The following is a 16,075-nucleotide window of genomic DNA, read 5'->3' on the forward strand; positions in this document are numbered from 1 at the left end:
TTTTTTTTAATTTAGTCTTGCAATGTCTTCTTTATGCTCTTCTAGGGTCTTCTTGATTTCCTTTGTATCCCGTACTATGGTGTCATTGTTCATCTTTAGTTCTTTGAGTAGCTGCTCTAGGTGCTGTGTCTCTTCTGGTCTTTTGATTTGGGTGCTTGGGCTTGGGTTATCCATATCGTCTGGTTTTTTCATATGCTTTATAATTTTCTGTTGTTTTTGGCCTCTTGGCATTTGCTGAACTTGATAGGGTTCTTTTAGGATGTGTAGACCAATTGAAGTCCTTATCTCTAATTTATCAGATCTACAGCTTCGTGGAATACACTTTCTCTAACTAACCAGCAGGTGGCGTCCACGAGCCACCTGTTCTCCACAAGCCAGTTCTCCTCTGTTTAGCCTTTGTGGTGAGTGGGGGAGTGAGTCTTGTGGGGTCCAATTGGTGTACCAAGCTTGCGTGTGTAGTTGGTGTTGCCTGCCCTGTATATGGGGCGTGTTTCTGGGCAGTCAGGGAGGGGGGTGGCTCTAACAATCAAATCTCCCAGGTGATCCTAGAGTTTTAAAGCTGCTGCAATAGTCTAATCCTTCAGTTCAGTCCTGCCACAGTTTGTCTCTGCCACTGACCCACAAGTCCTTGGTATTGGCATATGGCTCCTGAGACTTGCAAGTGGGCCCCTCTTCCAGGCCGTGCACCCCGGGTCCTCTGTTGAGGGATGACTGTGCTATGTCACAGGTGAGTGCCGTCCCCCCAGGGCAGTTGTGGGCTGCTGGGCTGTGTAGGGAGGCTCCCAGTCTGCTGAAATGATGGCTGAATGGGGCTTTGTTAATTCACACTGGTCTACCTTCCCAACTCTGGGACAATCAGCTGAGGTTGCAGGGAAGGCTAATGTCCACGCCCAGTTTTGTGGTGTGTGCCTGTTATTTGAAGCACTTCTGTCACACTGGGTTGTCTGGGGCAGCTCTGGGCTATGGGGCTGGCGATGGGCAGGAGTGTTTCCTGTCCACCAGGATGATGGCTGTGAGCGGACACCCCCCTTTTCTTGGGAAGTTGTGGTGTTTAGTGAATTTTCTCAGCCACTGGATTATTGTGTTTTGTCTCAGAGCTCTCTTAGTTCTGCTCTTGACTTGACCTGCCCAAATTGCAAGTCTTTGAAGCTTTGTGTATTGGGCTTCTTAGAGTAATTGTTTTAGAAAAAGAAAAAAGGATTAAGAAAAAAAAGGGCCCTCCTCAGAGATCTAATGGGTTATTGAAATGCTAAGAGAGAAAGCAACCAGGGCCATTAAGGACAGGTCCACAGGACAGAGAGATCAGCTTTTCTTCGGGATTTGCATATGCGCCTCAGGGCCTGAGCTCGGGCCTGAGCTCTGCCCTTCCCCTTTCTATGTTCACCAGAACTCCAAAAATCCTCCACTTTTATTTTGGAGTTTTTTTGTGTTGTTTTTTTTCTATGCCTGTCTCCTCTCTGCTGGGCTGGCTGCTCTCAGATTCTCTGGTGTCTGGTCTCAGTCTATCTATGGTTGGAGTTTGGATCAGTAGAATGAGTTTCTGATAAGGGCTGCCACTGCAGTTCTCCCTTCTCCTTCCCGGAGCTGATAGCCCCTCCTCCCACGGGACTGAGCCTGGCAGGGAGGGGCGCGGGTCCCCTGGCTGCAAAAACTTACAGATTTCGCTGATCTCAGCAGTTCCACGTTTTCATGAGTGTTGTATGAAGTATGCCCAAAGTCAGATTGCTCTGTGTTGTCCAGTCCACGCAGTTCCTGGCTTTCTACCTACTTTCTTGGAAGAGTAACTAAAACATACAGCTCACCAGTCTGCCATCTTGCCCCGCCTTCACTCTTTTTTGAAGTCACTGACTAGAGCATGCCATAAGGCAACTTTTTCATCAATTCTCAATCCCAAATCTATTCTTATATACAGCCAACCCTTATTGCATCCTGATGATCCCCATCATCCATTGTTTTCTCAAATAGTACAAATTTGCTTTAATGTAATTTTGAGCCATAAATGAAACTAGGATGGTAAGTCCCACACACAGGGCATTTTATAATGCACTCCAAAGCCAGAGCAGTGACTTGGGATTTTTCCCTCTATTAGTATAATTATACTTCAAAGAAGCTGCTTAATAAGGCAGATTGCACCTGAGAAGGAAAACTGGACATACAGATAGGCTCCCTCCTTGGTGAATTCACTACAGTTCAGGATCTGATCCTCAAACATACAGTCTGAAAACCCTGATATTTTTAGAACAATAAGAGTGGATCCATCTCTTAGTGGTTGAGTCACATTAAGTAAGATCACAGAAATTGCTATGTGGATATAGTTAAAGGGGTTTTGTGTTTGTGCGTGTGTGTGTGTGTGTGTGTGTGTGTGGAGAGAGAGAGAAAGTACTGATTTACAATGATAAGAAATAATTATAGGTATATATTGCACACTTACTGTTTTCCAGTCACTCTTATAAATATATGAGCTCACTGAAACCTCATAACAACCCTGTGAAGTAAATATTTTTTATTCCCCATTTTAAACAGGAGGCTGAGAGGGATGAAGTATCTTGCCCAAGATTGTCCATCAAGTTAGTGTCAGAGTTGATATTCTAGCTTGAGCTGATTAACTCCAAAGCCCTCTGCTGTGCTGATTCTGATAAAGTATAACTGTAATTGGCAGAGACAGAATTCAGCCCTAGGTCTGGTTGACTCTAGCACCCATGTTCTTAACCATTGTGACCAGAGCTTTCTCTCTTGAAGGGCAAGCTGCAGGAGAGGCCATGGTATCAGAAGTTTGCTTGGGGATATGGAATGAGAACAATATTAGCTAGCATTATTTAGTTCTTACACTGTTCCAGACACAACATGTTCTCAGTGCTTTGCATGGAGTGTCTCGTTGAATCCTTATAGGAATCTATGAAGTAGATACCACTATTCTCCCTACTTTACAGATGAGAAACTGAAGGTAAACAAGGGATGGCACATGATCCTGTTTCTTGTATCTAAGATGGCTGGAGACATTGTTGTCTACTCTAGATGTAGCCTTTCCATGAAAACCCTCTTGTTTTTGGTTTTAGCATCGTTCCTGGACAGAGCTACTAATGAACGCCTTCCTGACTCTCCTTTTTCTGTTCAGTCACCCTTTCTCCAGAGTATAAGCTAATTGCTCCAGCTTATTAAATTCATTTACACTGTAGTCCCATCTTCCTGAGATTATTCCTAGGCCACTAGAGTTTTGTATGCTTTCAAATTCTAATGTCATTTATTTGTAATGTTTTGATTTCTTGGTTAACTCCTTCAGGTAGCTAATTCCATCCATTGTGTGAATTTGTACTAGTTTCATCTTATTTCCAGGTTCTTGGGCAATACCTTGCAATAGCTTCCATGTTGTATAGGCTTTGGAGCCAAATGATCTAGCTTTGAATCTGGCTCTGCCACTTACCTGTTCTGTGACCTTGGCAAGTTACTTAACCTCTCTGTGCCCTAGTTTCCTCATCTCTAAAATGAGGAAACTGGTATCTATCTTGCAGGATTGTTATGAGGATTAAATGAGATGATATATGTAAAGTGTTTAGCACAGAACCCGGAACATAGGAAGTGCTCAATAAAAATTGATAGTTGTTTATTGACCACAAATTCAAAAGGTATTAAACTTCTATTATATATTTTATATTATTGGAAAGAGCAAGGGCTTTGTATTCAAACACACTTAGATGCAAGTCTAGAAATGCCAGTGAACTTGACAAGTAATCTCAACTTTTTGAGCCTTAGTTGTTTTACCTATAAAACAAACAAGAGTACTTGGCATGACCAACCACTTAATAATCAGAAGCTGTTATTATTCCTAATAACATTCATTGAGAGCCTGCACTGTACAAGGTTATGCAGTTCGTGTCTTAACATTTCAATCGCAGTCGCATTCATGGGATTAAAAGAAAAAAAGGTGATTGTTTTTAGTTATGAAAAATTCTGTGGAATATTGGACATAGGTTTAATGGTTTGTTTTCCTTTCCTTTCTTTTGCATGTCCAATTGTCAGCATTGGACAGAGTTGTATGGTGGTTAAGAGAACAGACTTTTGATGTAGACTGACCTGCAGTGGTATCCTGACCCCACTACTTTCTAGCTGGATGTCCTTGAGCAAGTTACTTTAATCGTTCTCAGCCTCAGTTTCCTCATCTGTAAATGGGACATCATAATATCTACCATTCATGGTTCTTATTAGCATTAGAAAAATATATTGCAAAGCCTTATACATGTTATCTGTATCATTATTGTGCTGTCTTTGCCACTGGTTCAGTCAGGTCTGTCTGTTGTCACCCTGTGTTCTCAGAACAGTAAAAGAATGTATTAGATGTCAACAAGCTCTGGGCTTTCTGGTGTTTTTGAAGAACTGAAGCCGCTTCTTCAGGCTAGCTTATGAACATGCTTGGGAAAGGTCAGCCAGTTTGAGATTATCATTTCCACTAAGTGTCTCTGTTTATAACAGGGCTCTTCAGATGGAGTTTCTAAATCCCTGGAGCTTCATCAAGGTCATTCCCGCTCACAGGTAAATGGAAACAATGGCACGTTGACCAAGGAAGAGAGGAGTGATCATAGTCTTCCAGCTCCATCACAGTGTGCCTTATCCAGAGACAGCAGCATGTGTAATAATGGTAACAGCTGCTTTTCCATGAAGAATGGGGAGAAGAACCACTTCGGAGAGCAAAAGCTAGGAACTGTTGCACAACGGAAAGAGGAATGAAGAGCTGAAGATGGCTTCACCAGATCAGGAAGATGGGAAAACCTATACATTTCTGATTCTAGGCTCAAGTTAGAGGAGGACATAAATGCCCACCCTAGTTTTATCCAGGATTTTGATGGGATGTCCTATTGTATATACCTTTTCCCTTTCTGTAATTTTTCTTCTGGGCCCCCAGACTTAGTAGTTTGCTTCTGGGGAAGTTCTGGTCAAAGATGAATCATGACAGGACTAGCTCCTATTTCCAAATTGAATATACAGCATCAGTCTTCTCTTTACTTCCCCTGAGAGCACAGTAAGACAATAATTGTCACAGAAATTAGGTATCATCACATAAGGCCCTAGAAAAAAGTTCCAACTTTGGTTTTCTGAGTCTTTATCATGATACTTCTTTATAGACTTGAGTTATTAACCTCTAGGCTGGTGGGGACAATTATCTATGGCTTCCTAACTTGCTTTTTTCTCTAAGTGGTGGGGCCTTGATATGTAGTCAGTGTCCATCTGCTTCTCACTCTTTCTTCCAATTCACCTGCCCTAGGGCTTTGTACCACCACTTCTAGCTCTGGCCTGACAATCAGATAGGTATATGTTTATAGAGAAGTGAGGTGTAGTGTTGGTTATTTTATTATTTTGTTTTTAATTTTATTTTATTGTATACATTTTTTTTTTCAAAGAAAACTACCAATGGCCTTTGTACTGGGAGATTCAAGTGAGTCAGAAAAGTATACTAGGCAGATTTTTCCTGCCTTTAAACCAATGCATTGTTTGTAAATTAGAATATGTGGTGCAGTTCACCCACTCTCTGCTGCCCAAACCCTGAAAGGGTGGGAATCGATGGAATGAAATTGAGTAAGAAAGGGGACTCAAAAGATAGTGTGTGTGTTGTGTGTGTATGGGTGTGTAGGTGGGTGTATATATGAATGCATATATCTATATGCATACACATACCCTTTATATAAAGAGACAGATCTATTTATCTATACATGTTTTATATATATATAAATATATATGTGTGTGTATGTGTGTGTGTGTATATATATATATGCATATGTACATACATACATACATACTTGGTGATCTCTCAGAGGATTTATTGCATTTCCCAGAAATGCTTTCCCTGTTACAGAGTAGTGGGTTTCAAAAGACCACACTTCATATCTAAAATTCTTACTGAGTCGCAGCCCATCACAATTAAGAGAAGATGGGCTTCTCTAAAGCAGACAAAAAGTGCTTTCCAGAGATTGCCTGTTCAGAACAACAAACACTTGGGTTGTCATAAACTTAATCTTGAACAGAGTCCTCACATCCCATTTGGTGATAACAGGAGGTTGGAATGGGATTGGGAAGAGTTAGATATTTCCTTACAAAGGAGCAGCAACCTGGTTTGGAGAGAGAAAGGGAGTGGGAGTTGATTATGGTTTGAAAGTGCTTGCAGCCAATTTTGAGGAAATCTCATCTGGAACTCCAGGGTCATATTGGCCCTAGGCTAGAATTGATTGACATGAATCCCTGGAGGAGAGAAGACTAGCATTGGAAAGATGTGTAAGGAAGTGTGAGGAAATCGACAATTTTTTTTACATGCCTAGATTGTTTCATTTGTTTGTTGACACTGTGACTACTGGATCTTTTCATCTGCTTTGCAAGGAAGACTTCAGAGGGCTCTGGACTGGGCCTTGATAGGCATTCTATAAAAGGTCTCCAGCCCCCTGTGTGGCCAGATCTGCCCAGGATAAAGAGACTGCTCCTTGCTGGAAATACTTTTGAGACAACCTTGCATTTCCAGTTTCTCTCCTTCAGCAACCTAAGGATGGGGGATGGGAACATGGCTTGCAATAGATTAGCATTGTGTCTTCATTCAGAAATTGAAGCTCCCAATCTCTCACACCGCTTTTTGGGTTTTGTGATATTCTTGCCCAAAAAGTACCATTTCCACAGGAATACAACTGACCAGACTTCTAGCAGGGTTCTTTCTCTTTTTGAAAAACCCCATGCACCTTAACTCACAGCAGCTTTTAGTGATTTTTTTTCCAGACCTCCAGAAGGCTGTTTGCTTACTGCTGTTTACTATGTCGTGAGAGACTAAAGACAGTCTTAAACTGTTTAATCCTAGTCTGGCCCAGTTTGAGAGAACCCACAATTTTCAGGGGGAAAGAGAGTCCTGGAGTACTTCTCCCCCTGCCCATAAACCAAAGAAGGATGACAAGAGTGTATACTAGCCAGATTTAAACAGAAACAAAGTGTGGAAAAATCTCTTTGGAATCAACTCCCCTAATTTGGTTCCCTCATTTTTCATGGACCTGTTCAACATTTCACAACATCATGAAGGTTAGAATCTCTGTATCCAGTAGGGGAAGGAATTAGTAGTAAATTTACAAGGCTTGGAAATTTCTTTTTGAAGCCACAGAGGGATAAATTCTTTAGAGCTCTAAAAGTAGCTGAATCACTGAGCTGCATTAAAATATATATACATTTTCTAGTAGAAAGTACTTGGAATTTATTGGTACAGTATTTCTTTTCAGTTGCTGTTTCTATGCATCTTTAATCTGTTTGGCACAATCAAAATGACAGTATTGTTAATTTGCACAGCGTTAAGATTTCTTATTTTGTAGGCATTTACTGTGAGAAGTAAAATTGCTGCTTTGAAAGGGTTGATTCCAGCTTTCCTCCCACACAGCTCCATTTTACCCTAGCCTAGCCCAGGGTGAAACAAATGGTCTACCTCCAGCCTTTTGTTTGATTCAGCACTTTGGGATCAGAAAGTTACAAGGAAGAACAATAAAGGGCCATATTCCTGTATTTTAATGTAACTGCCAAAATACCCAACTTAAACAAAAGTCAGGAAAACTAAGGTTCATTACTGGGAGATGAACCTTTGCTAATTGGAGGACAAGTTGGAGAAGACAGGGTCTGATCTTTGCTGTGAGTACCACTTGAAGAGACTGTCATTCTTCACTTAACGGTTCCATTTCTGACTGTGATATGGCCTCTCTTGAAAAAGGCATGTGGGAACCCCCAGAAATGACCTCTTTGTCTCATAGGGCCATGAACAAAAGCACCCTGGGTATAAGTATAGCCACTGATCCCCAAGGACTTCCCATTGTTGATTTCTGTTGGTATATCTTGGGGTCATACTGTAACTCCTATGCTTATTCAGTGGCCAGTCTGGTCTGGACTACGGCTGACAAACTTCTGCTCACTTGCATCATTTTCATTCTGAGCCCATAGGATTTGGGGTAGACTTTAAAGCCCAGGAAATGTCACTTGATATGGCTAGTGACATTTGGTTTTTGTCTCCATCTTGATTTTTTTGGCATAGTTGGCCAAGTCACACTGACTTTCTTTTTGATCGGTGAGAAGGAAGTACAAGATTTAAATGATACTTTAAACCTACTAGACCTACCAGGCATATCTGGAACACTGTAATCCAACAAAAACAGAATACACATTCTTCTTGAGTGTACATGGATCATTTTCCAGGATAGCCCATATGTTGGGTGATAAAACAAGTCTCAATAACTAGAAAAATATTGAAATCATAAAATGTATATTCTGTGACCCAATGCAGAATGAAGCTAGAAATCAACAACAGAGGGAGAAAAGGAAGTTCCACAAATCAGTGGAAATTAAACAACATATTCTTAAACAACCAGTGAGTTAAAGAGGAAATCAGAAGTGAAATTAGGAAATATCTTGAGGTGAATGAATACAAAAACACAACATACCAAAACTTATGGGATTTCATGAAGGAAGTGCTGAAAGGGAAATTTTTAGCTCTAAATGCTTGCATTAAAAAGAAGAAAGACATGAAATCAGTTACCTAACCTCAAAACTGCAAGAACAAGTAAAAGAAGAGCAAACTAATTCCAAGGCAAGTAAAAGGAAGGAAAAGTAAAGATAAGAGCAGAGATAAATTAAATAGAAAACAAAAGATAGACATAATTAACAAAACCAAAAGTTGGTTCTTCAAAAAGAGCACTAAAATTAACAAAACTTTAGCTACACGGACAAAGAAAAAAAAAAGAGAGGATACAGATAATGAAAATCAGTAATGAAAAGGGGGACAATACTATTGACCCCACTGAAATAAAACTTATTAGAAGAGGATATTATGAACAAGTGTATGGCAATAAGTAAGATCACCTAGATGAAATGGACAAATTCTTTAAAAACACAACAACTTACATTGACTCAAGAAATAGAAATATCAATTAATAAATAACTAGCAAAGAGATTGAATAACTAATTAAAAGCATCCCAACAAAGAAAAGCCCAGGAGAAGACTTCACAGGTGAATTCTACCAAACATTCCAAGAAGACTTAACTCCAATTGCACTCAAACTCTTCCAAAAAATTAAAGAAAAAGGTAACATTCCCTAATTCATTCTACGATGCCAACATCATGCTCATACCAAAGCCAGAAAAAGATAGCACAAGAAAAGAAAACCATAGACCAATATCTCTTATGAAAATATCCTCAACAAAATACAAGCAAGCCATATCGAACAGCATATTAAAAGAATTATGCCCTGTGATTAAGTGGGATTTATCCCTGGTATCCTAAGTTGGTCCAACAATAAAAAAATCAATTAATGTAATACATCACATTAACAGAAAGAGGGGGAAAAAACATGATCATCTGAAGTGATACAGAAAAGGCATTTGACAAAATCCAGCACCCTTTCACTTTTTTCTCTGTTTAAAAGGCAGTTTTATTAATATATATTCACATACCATGCAATTCATCCAAAGGGTACAATTAATGGCTTTCAGTATATTCACAAAATTGTGAGTTCATCATCACAACCAATTTTAGAACCTTTTCATTACTCCAAAAAGAAAAACTCCATACCCCTTAGCAGTCAACTTTGACTCTCTCTCACTTTCCCCAGACCTACATAACCTCTACTCTATTTTTGTCTCTAGAGATTTATTTATATTCACATTTTACATAAACAGAATCATACAATATGTAGTACTTTGTGTCTGGTTTCTTTCACTTAGCATAATGTTTTATTTACCTATTTTTTAAAAATAGAGAAGTTGTAGGTTTACAGAAAGTCATGTAAAAAATACACCATTCCCATATACCACTCTATTGTTGACACTGCGCATTACTGTGGTACCTTTGTTATAATTAATGATAGAATGTTAAAATAGTACTATTAACTATAGTTCATAGTTTACAGTAGGTGTATTTTCCCCTTATACCACCCTATTATTAACACCTTGTATTCATGTTGTACAATTTTTATAATTCATGACAGAACATTCTTATGCTTGTACTATTAATCTGAGTCCATCATCCACAACAGGGTTCACTGTACCAAGTTTTGACTTCTAACTTTCATTATAATAACATACATGATGCAAAACTTGCCCTTTCTGACCACATTCACACACATAATTACAGAGCTGTAATTACACTCAAAATAATGAGTACACTAATATCACCACCATCCATTTCCAAACATTTACACTCAACCTAAATAGAAATTCTGTACAAATCAGCTCCCCATTCTCTGCTCTCAATTTATCCCTTGATAACCTGTAGTCTAGATTCTAATAACCTGAGTTTGATTGCTATAATTAGTTCATATCAATGGGATTGTAAAATATTTGTCCTTTTGTTCTGGCTTATTTCATTCATAAAATAAGCCAGACATAAATCCCACTTGATCATGGTGTATAATTCAGTTAATATGCTGTTGGATGTGGTTTGATAATATTCTGTTTAGAATATTTGCATCTATATTCAAAATGTCGTCAAGAATCACCCATGTAGTCACCTGCATCAGGACTTCATTCATTTTTACAGCTGAATAATATTCCATCATATGTATATACCACATATGGTTAATCCATTCATCATTTGATGGACACTTGGGTTGCTTCCATTTTTTGGCAATTGTGAGGAATGCCACTATGAACATTGGTGTGCAAATCTGTTTGAGTCCCTCCTTTCAGTTCTTCTGGGTATACACCTAGTAGCAGGATTGCCAGACCATATGGTAATTATATATTTAGCTTCCTGAGGAACAGCCAAAGTGTATTCCACATGGGATGCAACATTTTACATTGCCACCAGCAGTGAATGAGTTTTCCGAGTTCTCTACATCCTCCCCAACAATTGCAAATTTCTGTTTCTTTAAATAATAGCCATTCCAATGGGTGTGAGCTGATATCTCATTGTAGTTTTGATTTGCATTTCCCTAATAGCTAGTGGTGTTTAGCATCTTTTCATGTGCTTTTTAGGAATTTGTTCCAGTTTGCTAGAGTGGCCATTATGCAAATACCAGAAATAAATTGGCTTTTATAAATGGGATTTATTAGGTAACAAATTTACAGTACTAAGGCCATAAAAATGTCCATAGTAAGGCATCAACAAAAGGATACCTTCACTGAAGAATGGTCAATGGTGTCTAGAACAACCCTGTCAGCTGTAAAGGCATATGGCTGGTGTCTGCTTGTCCTTTGCTCCCAGGTTGTGTTTCAACTCCTCTCTCTCAACTCCTCTGTGTCCTTACTTCTTTCTCCCAGGGCATTTCTAAGTATCTGGGGGTCCTCCCTTAGCTTCTCCAGGGCAAACTCTGGGCTTCATCTCTTAGCTTAGCAGCTCCCGATATCCTTCTGTCTGCATCTCCAAGCATCTCTAAGAATCTCTATCAGCTCTGGGTCATGTCTCTCTTCCTGAGCTTCTTAAAGGACTCCAGTGATCTAATCAAGAACTACACTGAATCAGTGGTGCCACACCTCCATGGAGATGATCCAAGCAAAATGTCTCACCTACAAAGTGAGATGTGGTAGATTTGTATAGGTTAGAGTGAAACAGTGATACATCCCAAAGTAATTTGGGCAGAGAATAAAAATATATTTGCAGGGCCCTCCTGAGGAAATGGGGGAAAATGTGAAAGGGTTGGACTTCCTCATCTAGACTGATGCTGATGTTGTCACAGACATCAAGGACTGGCGGTTTGATGTGCTGAGCCCTCTATCATGGGACTTGCCCTTATGAAGCTTGTTACTGCAAGGAGAGGCTAGACTTGCATATAATTGTGCCTAAGTGTCTCCCCCTGAGTATTCCTTTGTTGCTCAGATGTGGCCCTCTCTCTCTCTCTTTAACTAAGCCACCTCAGCAGGTGAACTCACTGCTCTCCCCGCTATGTGGGACCTGACTCCCAGGGGATATAAATCTCCCTGGCAATGCAGGATATGACTCCTGGGAATGAATCTGGACCCAGCATTGTGAGATTGAGAATATATTCTTGACTAAAAGGGGGATGCAAAATGAAATGAAATCAAGTTTCAGTGGCTGAGAGATTTCAAATGGAGTTAAGAGGTCACTCTCTTGGACCTTCTTATGCACTATATAGATAATACCTCTTCGGTTTTAATGTATTGGAATAATTAGAAGCAAATACATGAAACTAGCAAACGCCAACCCAGTAGTCTGGACTCTTGAAGATGATTGCATAACAATGTAGCTTACAAGGGGTGACAGTGTGATTGTGAAAACCTTGGGGATTGCAGTCCCTTTATCTAGTGTATGGATGGATAAGTAGAAAAATGGGGACAAAAACTAAATGAAAAATTGGGTGGGATGAGTTGGATGATTTGGGTGTTCTTTTTTACTTTTATCTTTTATTCTTATTCTGATTCTTTCTGATGTAAGGAAAATGTTCAGAAATGGATTGGGGTGATGAATGCATAACTATGTGATGGTGCTGTGAACAGCTGATTGTGCACCATGGATGATTGTATGGTATGTGAATATATTTCAATAAAACTGAATTTAATTTTTTAAAAAAGGTCTTACAAACACTTGTGTGATTCACATCTCATGTAAACAACCTAATATTTGTCTTGCCAGATTGCTCTGGCTAGAACTTCTAGCACAATGCTGAATAATAGTGGTGACAGCGGGCCTTCTTGTCTCATTCCTGATCTTAGAGGGAAGGCTTTTAGCCTCTCACCATTGAGTACTATGCTAGCTGTGGGTTTTTCATATGTGCCCTTTAGCATAGTGAGGAAGTTTCTTTCAATTCCTACCTTTTGAAATGTTTTTATCAAAAGAGGATGCAAGATGGCAGAGTGGTGAGTTGTGGAATTTAGTCTCTCCTCTAGGGCAGCTGGTAATTAGCCAGGAACTGTATGAAACAGTGTTTTGGGGGTCTCCAGTGACCAGTCACACATCGTTCACAAGTTTGGAATGTGGAAAAGCTGAGATTGCAGTGATATTTGTAACTCCCCCTGACCAGGGGCCTGGTGCCCCTCCCTGCCTAGACCTCATGGACTGTTTTGCGGCTGGCTATCCAAAAAGAAAAAAAATCTGCTGGGAACAAGAAGGGGGGCTCAAGCAAGCCTCAACAGTAGAATGAATTAACAAATTAATTAATTAATTTTGGAGCTGAAGTGCTAGAGAACAGCTGTGCTCTAGGAAGGGGGGCACATACCTGGCTCCAAAAACGCTTGGTGTTTTTTTTCTTCCACATTTTGCTCCATCTCCTTTCTCACTTCTGACTCTTTTTATACCTCAATAGCCTCCTGGAAAGGATGGGATTAAAACTGTTGGAGAGCAATTATACAGATAATAGCCCAAAGCACATCTTTAAATACTCTATTCTGACACTGATGAAACTTCCAGCTGGGGAAAGGCTTTAAAAAGGGACTTTTTTCCTTTTTTTCTTTTTTATCTTTTCTTTTTTTATTTAAAAATATCATATAGGCTCAAAAATTTAAAGTAATATATGTGGTTATTTTCTATCAGAGAGCCTAAGTTGAAGGTCTGGGCTAGTCTTGGGGGGAGATGGAGTACTCAGAACTTCTTTGAATTCCGGATTCACTCTTTAAGAAACTCTCTACACTGTCTTTAATTGGCAAGTCAGGCTTACCAAGGGATTAAGGTGGAGTTGCCCCAAAGAGGAGACGGGAGAAGGGAATAGTGTCCTGGGAGACAGCTGGAGTTCCTAGGATTGGTTGAATGGAGTGAGGTCCAGCTCAACTGGCAGCACTCCTCCAGGAAACTCAGACCCCAGGGTCTGGAATTCACAAACTAGCTTCAGTCAGCCATGCCCCCAAGATCAGAGTCACCAGGAGAACTATAGGCACTGTGCCTTCTTACGCTGGTGGGGGAGCTGTGGGCTGGCAAACACCACCTGCTAGACAGGATAGGAAAAGCACCAAGTGTAGAGGCCTCAGAGGAGGACCTTATTCTCAGGGAAACTCCATATCCTCCTCCTGAGACCTGGGCCTCTCTAGACTGGGAAAACCTGAGTGGGGTTGACCATATCTGAGGAGACCCACTCAAAAAAAGGCTACATAGAGGCAGGGCAAGAAACAGAAAAACAAGAGGTGAAAAATTCTGATCAAATAAATAGAAGCTAAGTTAGAGGTCTAGAAAAAGTTGAACTGAACACCAAAGGTTAGAGAACAAAGCCAACCAACAAGAACACCTTAGCTAAAAGAGTGAAAATGAGCTCCAGAATAAAGTAATCAAGAAAATAAAATGCCCAGACAATTTAAAACAATGAGCCATATCAGAAAAAAACAAAAATATGGAACACCCAAAGGAACAAACTAATAGTTCAACTGAGATACAGGAGTTGAGGAAACTAATGCTAAACCAATTCAATGAACTGAGGAAGGAACTAACTAAAGATGTTCAAAGAAATCTACTAAATCAATGAGCGGAGGGAAGATATGGCAAAAGAGATGAACAATATAAAGAAGACACTGGATGACCATAAAGAAGAATTCATAAACTTGAAAAAACAAATGGCAGAACTTATGGGAATGAAGGGCACAATGGAGGAGATGAAAAACATAATGGAGGGATAAAACAGTAGATTTGAACAGGCAGAAGAAAGGATCAGTGAACTAGAAGACAAGGCATTGGAATTCATACACGCAAAAGTACAGATGCTGAAAAGAATGGAAAAATAGGAGCAGGGTCTTAGGGACCTGAGTGATGACATGAAGCACAAGAATAGTTGTGTCATGGGTATCTCAGAAGGAGAAGAGAGGGGTAACGGGGCAGAAAGAATAATAGAAGAAATATTCACTGAAAATTTCCCAACTATTATGAAAGACAGAATATTACAGATTCAAGAAGTACAGCACACCTGAAAAAGAATAGATCCCAATAGACCTACTCTAAGAAACTTATCAATCAGATTGTCCAATGTCAAGACAAAGAGAGAATTCTGAAAGCAGCAGGAGAAAAGCAATCCATCACATACAAGGGAAGGTCAATAAGACTATGTACAGATTCCTCAGCAGAATCTATGGCGGGGGTGGGGGAAGACAGTGGTATGATATATTTAAGATACTGAAAGAGAAAAACTGCCAACCAAGAATTCTATATCTGGCAAAACTATTCTTCAAAAATCATGGAGATATTAAAATATTTTCAGACAGACACTGAGAGTTTGTGAATAAGAGACCAGCACTAAAAGAAATAATAAAGGGAGTGCTACAGGCTGATAGGAAAAGATAGGAGAAAGAAGTTTGGAGAACAGTGTAGAAATGAAGATTATCAGGAAGAGTAAAAGGGGAGAGAGGAAAAAATAAGATATAACATATAAAATCCAAAAGAAAAAATAGTAGAAGAAAGTACTGCCCTTACAGTAATATCACTAAATATTAATGGATTGAACTCCCCAATAAAAAGACATACACTGGCAAAATGGATTAAAAAACAGGACCCATCTATATGCTGTCTACAAGAAACTCAGTTTAGACACAAGGACAAAAATAGGCTGAAAGAGAAAGGTTGTAAAAAGATATTTCACTCAAATAACAACCAGAAAAAAGTGGGAGTAGCTATATTAATATCAGACATATTAGAATTCAAAAGGAAAACAAAACAGACAAAGAAGGACACTATTTATTAATAAAAAGGTCAATTCATCAAGAAGATATAACAATCATAAATATTTAAGAACCAAGCCAGAGTGCCACAAAATTCATGAGGCAAACATGGAAAACACTGGAAGAAGTAGTAGACACCTCTACAATAATAGGTGGAGAATTCAATACACCACTCTCATCAATGGATAGAACATCTAGACAGAGAATCAATAAAGAAATGGAGATGTTGAATTGTATGATAAATGAGCTAGACTTGACAGACATTTATAGAACACTACACCCCACAACAGCAGGATACACATTTTTCTCAAGTGCTCATGGAACATTTTCTAGGATAAACCACATGTTGGGTCACAAAGCAAGTCTCAACAAACTCAAAAAATATTGATATTATACAAAGTACTTTCTTGAACCATATTCGAATGAAGTAGGAAATAAATAACAGGCAGAAGGTCATAAAATTCATTAATATTGGAGGCTAAACAACACC

The 16,075-nt window shown here is 39.4% G+C and overlaps 1 protein-coding gene across 1 annotated transcript in view; it reads left to right on the forward strand.

Annotated features, from left to right (window-relative positions):
* Positions 1 to 4,675, forward strand: part of FAM120C (family with sequence similarity 120C) — a 133,839-nt gene extending 129,164 nt beyond the window's left edge. The window contains 1 exon segment of the mRNA XM_037823779.1: positions 4,468 to 4,675. Within this exon segment, the coding sequence (XP_037679707.1) occupies positions 4,468 to 4,531 (64 nt within the window). The 3' untranslated portion in view covers positions 4,532 to 4,675.
* The last annotated feature ends 11,400 nt before the right edge of the window (positions 4,676 to 16,075 follow it).

Source organism: Choloepus didactylus (assembly GCF_015220235.1).
Source record: "Choloepus didactylus isolate mChoDid1 chromosome 24 unlocalized genomic scaffold, mChoDid1.pri SUPER_24_unloc2, whole genome shotgun sequence".
In the NCBI taxonomy this organism is placed as follows: domain Eukaryota; kingdom Metazoa; phylum Chordata; class Mammalia; order Pilosa; family Megalonychidae; genus Choloepus; species Choloepus didactylus.